Genomic DNA, 14,128 nt, shown 5'->3' with positions numbered 1-14,128 from the left:
AGGCTTTTAACATGTTTATCATAATATTTTGTTTGTCTGTGTGTCACATTTTGTAGGTCTGCTCATATACTTCAGCCTTCTTCAGGGGATGAAATCTCCACTAACGTGTCTGTCCAGCTTTACAATGGAGAGACCCAACAGCTTATCATTAAGTTAGAAAATATTGGAACAGAACCATTGGAGAAACTAGAGGTCACAGCGAAAACAGTCAACACTAAGGGTGTGTATGCTGATTTATATTTAGAAATAATAATGCTCACTTTTTCTCTGATAAAAGGGGAACTAGTTGTGTTATACTTCTTTTAGGTCAGTTTAGAATAAATATCATAATCCCTGTTAAGGAACTGGAATCATTCAGTTTGATTTTATTGTAGGAATATAGAAATGAAAGAGGATGTAAGAAAACGTAGAAAGAAAATGAAAGAAATTGTAGAACCATCTGTGTGTCAAAGAGTCACCTGACTTTTGGAAATCTAGATTTCATTTTAATGTCACTTGGGAAAAAAAAATCCTGAGGCAGTAACTAGTAAAAAGCAAGACTCTTGGGTCTAAATTATTTTCTCCTTATGTCTCAATAAACTGATTAGTTAATTAAATAAATTACCATTAGCAGTAATGTTGTCCTACTTGAGGGTGTGGAAGTAAATAAGTGTGCCTCTATCTCACTCAGTGCAGTGAGCAGTAAGAAAAAAATGGGATAAAAGACTTTAAAAACCAAGGCAATAAATAAAATAAGCTATTGTGAGTTAAAAGAATATTTGAAGGTATGGAAGAAATACAGAACATCTCCTGCTTTCCAGTTATTTCTCCTAAAATACTCTGTACATATTAGTATTAAAAAATAGTCTGATAGGTGAATCTTGGTTTTTTGTTTTGTGATGTGTTTTATCATTTTTGGTTTGTCCTCTGAGGCATCGTTATGAAAATGATATTAACAGAAGAACTGCAGATGGCAAGCAAGATAATCTTTACTTACAATAGAAATACCTGATTTTATTGCAGGTTTTCTTCTGTCAGTGCCAGAGTATTAAAATGCAATGTGATACCTGGTGATTTTTGTTCATTTCAGTATTCGAGCTCGTGATTTTTTTTTCAACAGAGTATCCTCTTCTCTGCAACCTGAGAGAATAGGAGTTGCCAATCATCTAAGAATAGATTTTCTGTCTGAGACTTGTTACCAAGAATAATTTTTAGAAGCTGAAACGTATGACAACTTACTGTTCTTATTTCAGTAATTCCAATGTGCTCCTACTGTGCTAGGTGCTGTATGTATGTAACAGAAAGACCAAATACAGCATGCATATTAAATGGTGAAGTTTATGTAATGAAAAGTATTAAGTGGTCGAATATATGGGCCTCTGAATCAGATGTTAATCAGACTCTTAGTACGTAACATTATGCAGTTAATTGGTTCAAAATTTTGAAAGAGAGACTCTTGTCAACTTTAAAATCATCATAATCTCTTGGTTACAACTTTTGTTAAAAACAGTGGAGAAAAAGGAGAAAAGTTGATACACTCAGCTATGAGTTCAGTAAAACTCTAGTTTTACTTCATCCTTCATTTTCTTTCTCTTTAGAAAATTTTTATCATGAACCCTCTTTGTGTATTTGACAGTCTCTTGCATGTTATTAAGCATGATAATAATTGTCTTTATCAGAAGAAGGAACATTTCTGATGAGTAACTTACAAATATGCATACTCAAAAAAAAGCAACACTTAAATTACCATTTCAGAAAAACAGAAATGAGACCGAGTTTTGAGAGGCACCAAATGGTATTTGTTCTAAGAGTGTGAGAACCATGCCACCAGAATCATAGTATCATAGAAGTCTACATGGGCAGGGACCTCTGGAAATTGTCTTATCCAACCTTCTTTTGAAAGCAAAGCTTTAGATTTAGGTTATCCAGGGTCTTGTCAAGCAAAGTCTTCAGTTTCTTGCATTGTCTCACAGATGCGAAATATACTCCTGTATTTGGAACTGTATGCTTGAGTTCAACCATGTTATTGAAGGAAAATACATACTTAAATAAGTATGACTTTTTACATGACTGTCTGCTCCGAGTACAACATAAAGTGCTGAAAAACGCTATCCATGGCAAAAGAACTAACGGTCCACATTAAGCATGTAATAATTATGTTATTTCAAATGTGATTGCACTTAGGTCTTGCAAAGGATGGACCTTTGCCTTTTTTAATGGACTCTCTTCCATTTTAGTTATTATTGTAAATCGATACAAATGCATAATGACGGACTCATGGTACAGTGTGACAGGCAACATGGGATTCTGGTGATCAACGGGGACCCAAGTATTTCTCATGTCAGCAGCTCAGTTTGGTCATTGAATACTACATGCATAGAAATAATGTGGATACGACATTAAACCATCTCTAATAGCAGCACAAACTCTTAACTTGATATTATATAGCAAGTTGAGAGCATATGCAGACACTTTTGAAATATCTGTAGTGCATTAAGAAGTTGTCTCTTGGATGTTCTTTACTACTCCTCAGCTGAAATGTGCCTGTGATTTGAACTGCTCAAGGTCTCCTTGAAAGCTGTTAGGCATCTTCATCTGCCATGGCCACAGCTTGCTTGTCAACTTGGGAGCCCATGAGAAGTTGTTGTCCAATTTCAGCCAAATACAAAGAGCTTTCAATCATCCTTGGTTTCACTTGATTTGCTTTGGTTCTTTTATTCTTGGCAGTTGCTTGTAAATCTTCTGCAGCTGCTGCATGCATGCCTGTCTGACTTCCATTTCCTTACCTTCCATTTCTGGGGCCACAACTTTCAGCACAAACATGAATGCTGTAAATGGCAACGATTCTCCTTTTTTTGTGTAAATTACTGGATGGGATTAGCTGTTGCAGCGCAGTGACCTAACCTCCCTCCTTCATTATGGTAGCTATAGCCAGTCAGTTTTCTTGAGGAAGCCCACTTCTCTGGCATTGTTTTCAATGGTGTCTTGTTAATGAGAACCTCTGGAGATCAGGCTTTCAAACTTGCCTTCCCTTACTTCCTCTCTTCTGTTCCTTTCAGGTGCAGCTCTTTAGCTTTTGCACTCTGGCCCTCAGATAAATGAGCAGAAATTGCAGCTCACCCTGTGCAGTTCATAAAGGACATCACAGGGTTTTCAAGTCCTTTAGCAGCCATGTGTTATGGAACAGATCCTGAGGCAAATCAGCGAAAGGAACTTGTCATGCTGCCACAATAAATATGTCTGTCATGTCTTTCAATGTCTCATTGCACCGCTCAGTATACCAGGCTGTGGTATCTGTAGGTTGGACATCACATGTATACTGTCAAGGTCAAGTCTATGTCACCTCATATCGTCCGACACCAGGCCAGATGGTCTAGTATGTTTTTTACAATGATGACATGTGCAAAGGGGGATGCCTTTCCATCCTTTGTCTCCAGTTAGCTCTTGTCAGAGGCTTGTTATGTCTCAGTTAGGGGGTGCGCTCTAAAAGCTTTGGTAACCCAACTATTTGATCCACTCAGGGGCAAATGTGACAGTGATGTTTTCAAACTTGAAGCACTGAGAAGAGCGTGCCAGATGTTCTTATCAGCCTCACAGGTTATTAGGCTCTGGTAGTGAGCACCAGCTGCACACACTGAATGAACCTGGATGATGAAGCCAAACCTCACTGATCTTTCTTAGAAGTGATTGACCTCTGGAATTTAAATAGAGAAATAAATTCACCTGTCTAGCTGTATTCTTCCCATGGTCTTTGAACACATCTGCTTGCGGTCTCAGCTGTTTAGCTGTGCCAGACCACAAATGAAAAATCTACTCTGAGGTCCAGATAACAGATTTTAAGAACTGTGAATATCCTGGAATAGATCTATTTACCTTTTTTTGCCAAACAAAACTGTAAAGTCTTTCAAATTGGAGTTGGGCTATGTTCCATAGAGAGTTGTGAATGCAGGCACGCTTTTCTCCACTTAGTCCAAACGTCCTTGTGAAGGTAGGACAACGAGGAGTGTTGGTAATCCAGCCCCAGTCTAGCTGCCCAGGTTTCTCAGCTCAAGTCTCTTCCTTTCTGCCCACACTGGCAGACTGAGATAATGATTTTGTATGTTCCTTACTAACTTTTTTTCCCACTCACAGGACAAATGTCTAATGGTTCATGATTTTAGAGCATTTTTTTCCTCTTTTTAGGGATACTTGCTAATTGCCTAGAGGAAATTCTGCTAGATACATTTACATTGTAAAGAACATAACAAATCCCGCAAGTTCATTTCTACCTACCAGGTCTGAATTCAAAATATTCTGGATTGTCTCCTCAATTCAAAAGAGGCTGTTTTTCCCCAGTCTAAAGGAAAATTAATATCGGTACACTGCCTACGAGCTGATGAACTATTAGTGCTTTTAACTCTGTAATTCTAGTGTAACCCTGTAATTCTAAAATTCTAATTTTAGCCCTGCAATTCATTTCAAAAAAAGGTGGTGGATACTCTGCAGTGCTAAATAGGCAAGTTTCATTTTTACTAGAATTTAATGCACTTGGAGAAGTTAAGTTGTATGAATGGCAATGCCTATGCATTTAGAACTGATAGTTATTTTGAGGTCCTGTGTATTCTGCTAGATATATATTCTTCAGCTGGTGAGGCATCACGAATCAGACGTGCAGATTACCATAGAAGTCTGAAGAGCTTTGGTACCTTGAAGCACATCAGATTTCTGTCTTCAGGTGTCTGATCATACTTGCATTTAGTGTACCTTTGTGCATGTTGGATTCAGAGATGTGGAGTACTCTGGTCTCATCCTTCTATGCTAGCTGGAAACTGCTCTTGCGTTTGTATTTCCTTTCAACTGCTCAGCTTGAGAAGCAGCAGTTGTTTTGGTTATGTTCTACCCAGACTTCACCTTTCAGCTGTAGTCTGTTATGTTTTTCTTTCTACTTTTCTTTCTTTTTGTCTTTACCTTTAAACTCTTTCCCCTGGTTTTCCAAGTGCTTTAATTAAATTGTAGTGTTACTAGCATCTTGGTAGACCTCCAGGATGAACTGCATCTTTTTATCCACCTGTGTTTTTTTTTTTTGCAAATCTGTGTTTGTCAGGAATCCACAACTGTACTCAGAACACTATTCCACATACATGCAGTTTCTCACTTTAAGTTCAGTTTGCAATTTTGAGGCTATCTGCAGATCATAATACTATGGTTTACAGAGGATTCAGTCCCATCCTGTCCCATTCTTCCACAGAAAGACAAAGGCATAAGAATTTAAGAAATATCCTGCTAGGGCTGATGGTCTGTCTAGCTCAGTAGTCACAGGACATTAGGAGATGCTGCTTAGGGAGAGCATGCAAGTCTCGCTACTGTTGTGGTGTTTCTGTTGTGCTTGTTCAGCATCCGTAGTTGCTGTACATACATACTCCTTTTCAGTAGCCCTTTGTGGACTTACCGATGAATTTGCCTAATCCCATTCTGAAGCTGCTGGTACTGCTTACCTTGCAGCCTGCTGTAGCAACAGATTCCAGAAGTTCACTAACAGCTGGGCAGAAAGTGCTGTATCTATTTTAATCTGATCTCCTACTAGTTTTATCAAGTGTTCCCGGTTCTCATACTAGGGAATTTAGTGGACAACGGTTCTGCATTCACTTTATCTGCCATCTTCGTAATTTTTGTAAACTGTAGTCATCTTCCCTTACTAAGCCTTTTGGTCAAGCTGAAGGGTGCCAGCATTTTTAATGTCTGCTCACATGGCAGCTGCTCCACCCCCTTGATCATTTTATTTACCCTTCTTTGGACTCTCTGTAGCTCTAGTATGTCCTCCTTGCAGTACGCAGACCAGAACTGCAAGTAACACTTAGGATGTGAGCACACCAAGGTTTTATGCAGTGGCAACATGCCCCCCTTTGACTTGCTTGTAGTATCCTTCCTAATGATGACCTATGGGGTGGTTTTTTTTTTTGTTTGGGTTTTTTTCCCCTGTTGCCGTTCACTAAGCTGGTGATGCCAGAGGACCATCAATGGCGACTCTAGGGTTTCTTTCTGGAGTTGTAACTGCCAGTTCCAAGTTCAACAGACCATGCATGGCTCATATTTTTTTTCACTGAGATGCATTATTTTAACTTTATGTATGTTGAAGTCCATCTTTTTGTCTACTCACTTGATTTCCTGAGGTCCTTTTCAGTTTCTTGCCTTTGACATTATTACTTCCCTAAATTATTTTGAAATCTAGTCAAGATTTAACTCTCTGGAAATGAACCTGATCAAGTGGTGGATGTAATTTGCGGAACAATGTAACACTGATAGCCTTAAACATTGTTATTGAAAGAAATCATAGAATCATAGAATGGTTTGGGTTGGAAGGGACCTTAAAGATCATCTAGTCCAACCCCCCGGCATGGGCAGGGACACCTTCCACTAGACGAGGTTACTCAAAGCCCCATCCAACCTGGCCTTGAACACTTCCAGGGATGGGGCATCCACAACTCCTCTGGGCAGCCTGGTCCAGTGCCTCACCACCCTCATAGTGAAGAATTTCTTCCTTATATCTAATCTAGGTCTGCCCACTTTCAGTTTAAAGTCATTACCCCTTGTCCTGTCGTGACATGCCCTTGTAAAAAATCCCTCTCCAGCTTTCTTGTAGGCCCAATGTCTTTGTTTACACTGTTGTTCTATAAAGCATTTTATGAAGAGGAAAAAAGAAATTAAAATCTTGATAGCTCATAAATTCTATACCTTTGCAATCTATGCAATTGAGATATTAATGTTCAAATATACCAAATACACATTGCTAGTCTAATTTGAATTTGTTGCCATTTAAGTAATTCTTAAATTCATCATTTTATGGTTTTGTTTGTTGACTGGTTATCTTAAGAGCAAATAATTTTGAGAAAAATGGTAGCAGTACTAATACGTGTTGTTCTATACAACAGCATGAATTTGTGATGGTGGGAAGGTAAAAACTGGTTATGGCTCTTCATAATGGTTTTAATAGCCATGTAAAGTTAAATATCCAAACAAAGACTTACATTATTTCAGTAAAGAATTTTATAGATGTGCTTATATGAAATGAACCATTTGTGCATCTTTTGAAAGAGATTAAATTAGGAAAATGAGAAACATAGCAAAAAGCCAGATTTACCTGGGAACTTAAGATTGAAAAGAATTGAGAAATTGAGGTTCTTGTGATCTCAAAAGACTTGCTTTTCTATTGAATTTCTCTGTGCAAAATGCCAGTGTGGATTTTTTTTCTTTGGCAGACCTTAAAATCTGTTAAGAGTCAGACTGGGTTAGGCTAACCCAAAGTTAGATTGTGGGAAAGCTATTATATGATATTTGTTACGATTTTCATGATTTAGTATCCAGCAGAATGATAAAACAAGATACTAATTTAAACTCCTGACTAAAAGTTGCTTGTAACTTCAGTTGTTCGCTAAACACAAATTTTTGGACTCTAGAAACAACTGAATGCAGGCATGCCTCAAATAAGAGTCTTTCCCCCTGAACTGAAGGGTTTGAAGCTCTATGCCATAGTATAATTCACTGTGATAATGATTACTGAACAAGGTGAAGAAAACATTATTAAACTATAAACCAATGTCAGATAAATATAAACTAGATTTTTCTCTACAGTTTAACTTTTAGCTCAAGCATTTAGACCTTGTCTTGTAATTACAGGTGTTAAATTAGAGAGTGTCTAGAAGGGCTGTTCTCACTTGGAAAGTCTTTTCACTCATAATATCTTAAAATAAATCTCCTACTTCATGAAAATACGTTTTAGAAACGGATTTTTTCATTAAACTGAAGAAAGACTCAAGTGCTTCGGATATGTCATTCTTTGCTTACAATGAGGAAAAACATCCCTTTAGCATATTATTTTTTTACTTATGAGGAAAAGGGTATAGAGATTGCTGTACTTGTTAAGCTGCTACTTTTCTTGAAAGTAGAAGAAAATCAGAACAGTGATATAGTTACAGCTAAATCATTAGATGAGGTGGAGGTGACTTCAAGGGAACAATTATTAGGAGGATTTTTTACTTTTACCTCATCTTTATTCTTATAAAGAAGTCTATAATATTGATGTGATATGGAAAGGCACAGGACAACAATTGATAGTCTGTGAGAAAAATACATCTCGGGCAAAGCAGTTATTGTTTAGGTGGAAAATAATGGAAAAATATTCACTTTTTTTTCCCTTCCCTAGATACAGTTGTTTCTGTGCAAATCAACAAAGTTTGGACTGGAATTCTAATTAATTTTTTTGAAAGATCCTTAATTCTAGATTGTAGTTGTTGAGGCAGTCTTCCCACCCCATTTTCTCACACATAGATCTTAGATGATGGTTTTGCAAAGGCTCTGAAATGGCAATACCCTAACTTGCTCTTAAATACAGTAGCCTGGCATGAAGTAGAGATGAACTGTGTGACTTTCAGTGGTCCCCATGTTATGCAAGCAGTGCTCAAATGGTGTTTAAATGAGCCTTTAGAAGAATTCTTCAGTGTACTTTGGAGATAGTATGCACTGCTACAATAAATTAATAAATACATTTTTAGGATTCTGCCAGTCAAACCATCATGTTTGTTTTATGTATTAATAGACTTTTCGGCAGTGTTTAACATTGTACGGTCCTGCAAATATTAATGAATTTATGGATGTGGTAGGTTGACCCGGGCCAGAAGCGAAGCCCCCACCCAATTGCTCACTCACTCCCTGCATCCTCTCCCCCAGAGGGGTGGGGACGAGAATTGGAGGGGCAAAAGTGAGAAAGCTCATAGGTAGAGATAAAGATTGTTTAATAAGCAAAGGAAAGAGGAAGAAAAAAATGAAATAAAATGACATTTTATGGCATGGAATATCCCTTTGGTCAGTCTGGCTCAGCTGTCCCGGTTGTGTTCCCGTCTAGCTTCTTGCCCACTGCTGGCCTACTTGCTGGCAAGGCAGAGCGGGAAAAGAGAAGGCCCTGATGCTGTGCAAGTACTGGCCAGCAATAGCCAAAAAACTGGTGCGTTATCAACACTGTTTGAGTCACGAATCCAAAATACAGCACCATACAGGCTGCTATAAAGAAAATTAACACCATCTCAGCCAGACCATGTACAATGGATTACAAGTGAAGCACTGAGAGATTAAGTGATATATATTTTTTTTCCCCCACCTGGGGATCATTCATGAAGCGCATAAAAGAAGTAAGATATTAGCAGATATTTCTTGTGTCTATTTAGTATCTGAAGGAAGATTAATTCAGGAAGAAGTCACTGTGTTATTGTACTGTTCTAGTATGTAACAACCTTTCTGGTCATTCTAAAAAAAAATTACCTTGTGTAAAGTTCATAAATATCACTTTTTTGATTACTTTTGCTGAAGGTACTTAAATGTCCATGACTCTAGCTTTTGGCATACTTCAGAGCTTGAAATAACACATAACTAACTCACCCTTCTTCCTGAAGCGGACTTAACGCTCTGCTCCTCTTTATTTCAAGATGGATCTTTCGATGTTACTGGAGTACTAAGGAGACCAAATAACTGGATAAAGTATCTCAATGTATTGATGAACAGTAAATATTATTTTTTTTCTCATATTATCTTCTGGCATGTTAGGCTTAGGAGAGAGGAACTAATAATTACAGATACCCTATCTCATATGGACCAATGATAAATAATTTATCAAACAAATATCTTTTAACACAAACTAATCCTGTTTGGCAGCATCCTTAATGTTTTGGTCTTGCATGCTTTATGCTTCTCAGTTTTGACAAAGGACTTTATTTTATTAAAAAATGAAAGCCAGTAGTCTTCCTAGCCTTCTCTGTTGCTCAATAAGTAACTAAATAATGATGTTACAGGTGCTTTAGAATTGTAACTGATTCATTTTGGTGTAATATTTTGATGAAATGTTTTTGCATTCATGTGACATTTCCTGAGTTGAAGTCTGTATGATTGAAAACTATATGAACTTTTAGGTCCCCTTCAGGCTGTATTCAAAGTGTATATTTAATGCTGCCTATTGTGCAATATTTTTTTTCTGGTAGTGGTCGTCTTCACTTAAATTCATATTTTGAGCTTTGTGATCTACATGCTTCCAGGTCAATGTCAGTAACCTCTCTATCTTTCTAGTGTTACATTAATTTTTAATGCCTTAATTGTAAATATTTTGGAATTTAAACAGAAAATGACAAATCAGTTAATACTCTCTACAAGTTATAAACTTAAACTTCCTTAACACAGGGGTTATACTCATGAAATATTTACTTATTTTAATACAGAGAAGCTGTATGGGGACTTCTTGAGTTGGAAGCTAGAAGATACTCTCTCCCAGTTTCCTCTAAAACCTGGAAAGATTGCAACATTTACTGTAAACATTAAAGTGAAGCTGGACTTTTCATGCCAAGAAAACCTTCTGCAAGATCTCAGTGATGGTGAGTTTTTAATTTCTCCTTGCTCAGGAGGGTTGTATGTACTTCTGAGAAACACTTACCCAATTGTTGTGCCATTCGTTTTAAAATATGGTGTGTGGTGTGGCTGTGTATTTTCATCTTTGTGTCTTGTAATGCAAAGACAACTGTTCAGTGAGCTGTATGGATTGAAGACTAAATTTTTGTGACAACTATGGGCCTCATAGTCTGACCAAACTTTCCCATCATGAGACCCTGCCCTGCTATCTTTTTAAATCTTTCTTGATAAAGAGTGTTTTTGATGTGTCTCTTTATCTGTGTAAGATAAGGATACAAAGAAAAATAGTTTGCAAACATCAGTGAGTTTTAAAGGGAAATAACATGAAGTTGATAATTTAGTTATCCAAGATAGAATTCTTAATTGTGGCTGACTGCAGTTTTGCCAGAAGTGACATACTGCAATGTAGGGCATAATCCCCCTAATATTTGTACTGTAGAGAAAGTTCCATATGCTTAAACTCATTGTTTCTTTTCAATAAAAAAAACAAACAGTGTTTGCTTGTATTAGAATTATCTGGAATTATAAGTACCAGATACTTGTAATAACAATTTCCTTTTTATAATAAACACACACAGTCTCACTGGAGTATTTGCTATACCCTGTATTTTTTCAATTGCTTGATATATTTACACTGATTGAATTAACTTGACAAAACAAGATATTCCTGTATTAAAAAAAAAAACCAGTATCATTATTATTTGGACTGTTTCCCAGGATCCAGTTGCAGGTATGCATTATCAGTATAACTAATCTTTAAAAAATAACTATTTTCAGTATAGAAAAAATACAACAAAATTACATGCATAGCTTATTCAAGTTGAATAGGACTGATTTCTGTGAGTTATCTTGCAAATGCATTTAGACAGAAATTATATTAATTGTTAGTAAAGATTAAAAGACTTATTTGTTTTTTAAATCTCCCTGGTGTAAAATATATAAATTATAAAAATATTTTAGGATTTAACTGCACAAAACCCATAGTGTTGCTACACTATGGTTTACTTTAGAACTTTTTGAAAAAGCTGATAGTGGAGGAAGACAGCATCCTGATATTATTGTAAAAACACAGCTGCCAAGGAATTGAGGCTTTGAGAAATGCCCTTGATAGGAAATGTAATTCTGTACAGCACAAGTTTGTGCTACAGATTCACGGAAGTGGGGAGGCAGTAGCAGATCCGACATTAACTGTAGGATGATTTTACTGTTTCAGGAGCAGATGATACTGCATTACTTACAGATCCCCGAACTGTTGGTCCTCATGTACCCTGTAGATGACCTCTCTTTTCCATGGAAAATCCAATGGCATATTTCTTGATTATTTTATAAGAACTTTTATTAGATTATAATTCAACTCATTATCTGTTATGTTGTATGGAAAGGGTATAGGCCAGTTGATTCAAAATTCAAACTGAACTTCAGAAACTTAACTTTTATTTGTTTACAGATTAACATTAATAGGAAAGAAATCAGAGGCATGGAAATGAGAAGGAACTTGATCGATGTAATCAATATAACTTGAAAAATAATTATGGAAGTCAATATTTTAAAAGCTAGACATTACTGTCTTTAGTGCCACTTCTGTTGATTTCATTTTTGCAACTGCCAAATATATATATATATAAAAAAAAATTCCTTAATTTGCCCTGTCTCCAAAAAGGCACTCTGAAGCTGCACTTGCCTAGCAGTTTTTCAGATGAAATAACATACAAACAAAATATTCTATAGAAGGAGAAGATAACATACTTATTTTTTGGTATTGACATAGAACAGTTGTGGGATAGTGGATTTGGGCCTCTGTTTTTTTACCTGTATCTAACTTTTACGGGACCACATACGAACAAAATTTTGAAACAACATTTTTACCTTGTTATTTCTGCCTACAGCTTCTTTGAAAGGTTGTGTAACTGAAGCCTGGAGGCAATTCAACCTTTTCTCATTCAGTGATGATAAAGAAGTAGAATCTGTTAGTGTTTCTTTAGAACTTTAGTGTCTTTGGGTGGTATGTACTGTGTGTACTTTCAAAGTATTATTAGAGATGCTAAGTACATTGACATTTTTACTTGCTACTGTAATTTTTCTATATCGCTTTTAACTTTACAAAGTTGTATTTTCTAAAAAGGCAGGTGTCCTGGTTTTGGCTGGGATAGAGTTAATTTTCTTCCTAGTAGCTGGTATAGTGCTGTGGTTTGGATTTAGGATGAGGATAATGTTGATAACACACTGATGTTTTAGTTGTTGCTGAGCAGTGCTTACACTAAGTCAAGGACTTTTCAGCTTCTCATACTGCCCTGCCAGCGAGGAGGCTGGAGGTGCACAAGAAGCTGGGAGGGGACACGGCCAGGACAACTGACCCCAACTGGCCAAAGGGATATTCTATACCATATGACGTCACGCTGAACTAAAAACTGGGGATGTTGGCTGGGAGTGGGGCATGGCTGCTGCTTGGGGATGGTCTGGGCATCAGTCAGTGGGTGGTGAGCAATTGCATTGTGCGTCACTTGTTTTGTATATTCTTTTATCATTATTATTATTTTCCCTTCCTTTTCTGTCCTATTAAATTGTCTTTATCTCAACCCACAAGTTTTACCTTTTTTCTGATTCTCTCCCCCATCCCACTGTGGGGGGAGTGAGCAAACGGCTGCGTGGTGTTTAGCTGCTTGCTGGGTTAAACCATGACAGCAGGTAAGATCCTGGTGTGAAGAACAGTAAAGAGCTAGAAAAATGAATGGCAACTATGACATGACTTTTAAGCATATGGTAGCTATGGTACCTTTTTCTTTTGAAGACCAGATTTACAATGATGATCAAAATACTTCTGTCTTTTAAAAGTAATGCTCTTAGCAGGGCATCTGTTACTTTGATCTGTTTTCATTTGCTGCTGAAATTGTTTCCTTTTACACTGTTTGTAATAGGGACATAGTACAGAAAGGATAAATTACTGATGTTTCTGATGATATACTTACCCAATTGGAAAGTAAACTAAGTTATCAATCAAAATTGCTGATCTAATTCTTGTGTGTTGATGGTATACTCTCTCGTAAGGAAAAATGTTAGATGTTCTTCTAGATTAAAGGAAGCAAAAACACATGAGTGGCTGTACAGGATCAGATCAATGACCGTCTAGTCCAATATCCTGGCTGTGATAGTGGCTAAGAGCAGATGTCTGTGGGAGAATATAGGGAGAATCATGAACGTACATGCTACTTTCCTTTAGGCTTTTTGGCTCCAACTGTTGTTAACTCAGGAACTTCCAAAGCCTGATAAGGTTTCTGTGTTTCCAGGCATTATTAGTCATCCTTAGTGGGTTTCTCATTTATAAAATTCTTCAGTCTCTCTGTCAGCACTGTACAGCATGCTGTGACAAGAAGAGTCATAGCTAAATTACTTTTAGCAGCGTTGCACCTACTGGTGTCCTTCTGATATTACCTGGGTCTTGTATTGCAAGAAACAGCTAACAGTACATCTTCTAAACATCTCACCTACACTCATGATTTTATACATTTCCTCATGTTATTGCCACAGTGGTCTGTTTCACAGACTGAAGATTTCTAACTGGCTTAGTTATCCCTGTTATGGAAACAGTTCCATACATTGATCAGCCTTGTACCTTTTGAACCCTTTCAGTTCTGTATGTTTGAGGTAGGCTGTACACACTATTTGAAAGGTGATCTATGTATTTCTGTAGTGACCTAATGATGCTCTTTGTTTTATATTACTTTCC

The 14,128-nt window shown here is 37.0% G+C and overlaps 1 protein-coding gene across 4 annotated transcripts in view; it reads left to right on the top strand.

Annotated features, from left to right (window-relative positions):
• Window positions 1–14,128, top strand: part of TRAPPC9 (trafficking protein particle complex subunit 9) — a 547,093-nt gene that overhangs the window by 93,462 nt on the left and 439,503 nt on the right. For all 4 annotated transcript variants that reach the window (XM_075495328.1, XM_075495326.1, XM_075495327.1 and 1 more), the window contains 2 exons: window positions 57–220; window positions 10,218–10,370. In XM_075495328.1, coding sequence (XP_075351443.1) covers window positions 57–220; window positions 10,218–10,370 — 317 coding nt within the window. The remainder of the gene's footprint in view (window positions 1–56; window positions 221–10,217; window positions 10,371–14,128) is intronic.

This window comes from Mycteria americana, chromosome 2 (assembly GCF_035582795.1).
Source record: "Mycteria americana isolate JAX WOST 10 ecotype Jacksonville Zoo and Gardens chromosome 2, USCA_MyAme_1.0, whole genome shotgun sequence".
NCBI lineage: Eukaryota > Metazoa > Chordata > Aves > Ciconiiformes > Ciconiidae > Mycteria > Mycteria americana.
This window is presented reverse-complemented; position numbering and strand designations above follow the sequence as displayed.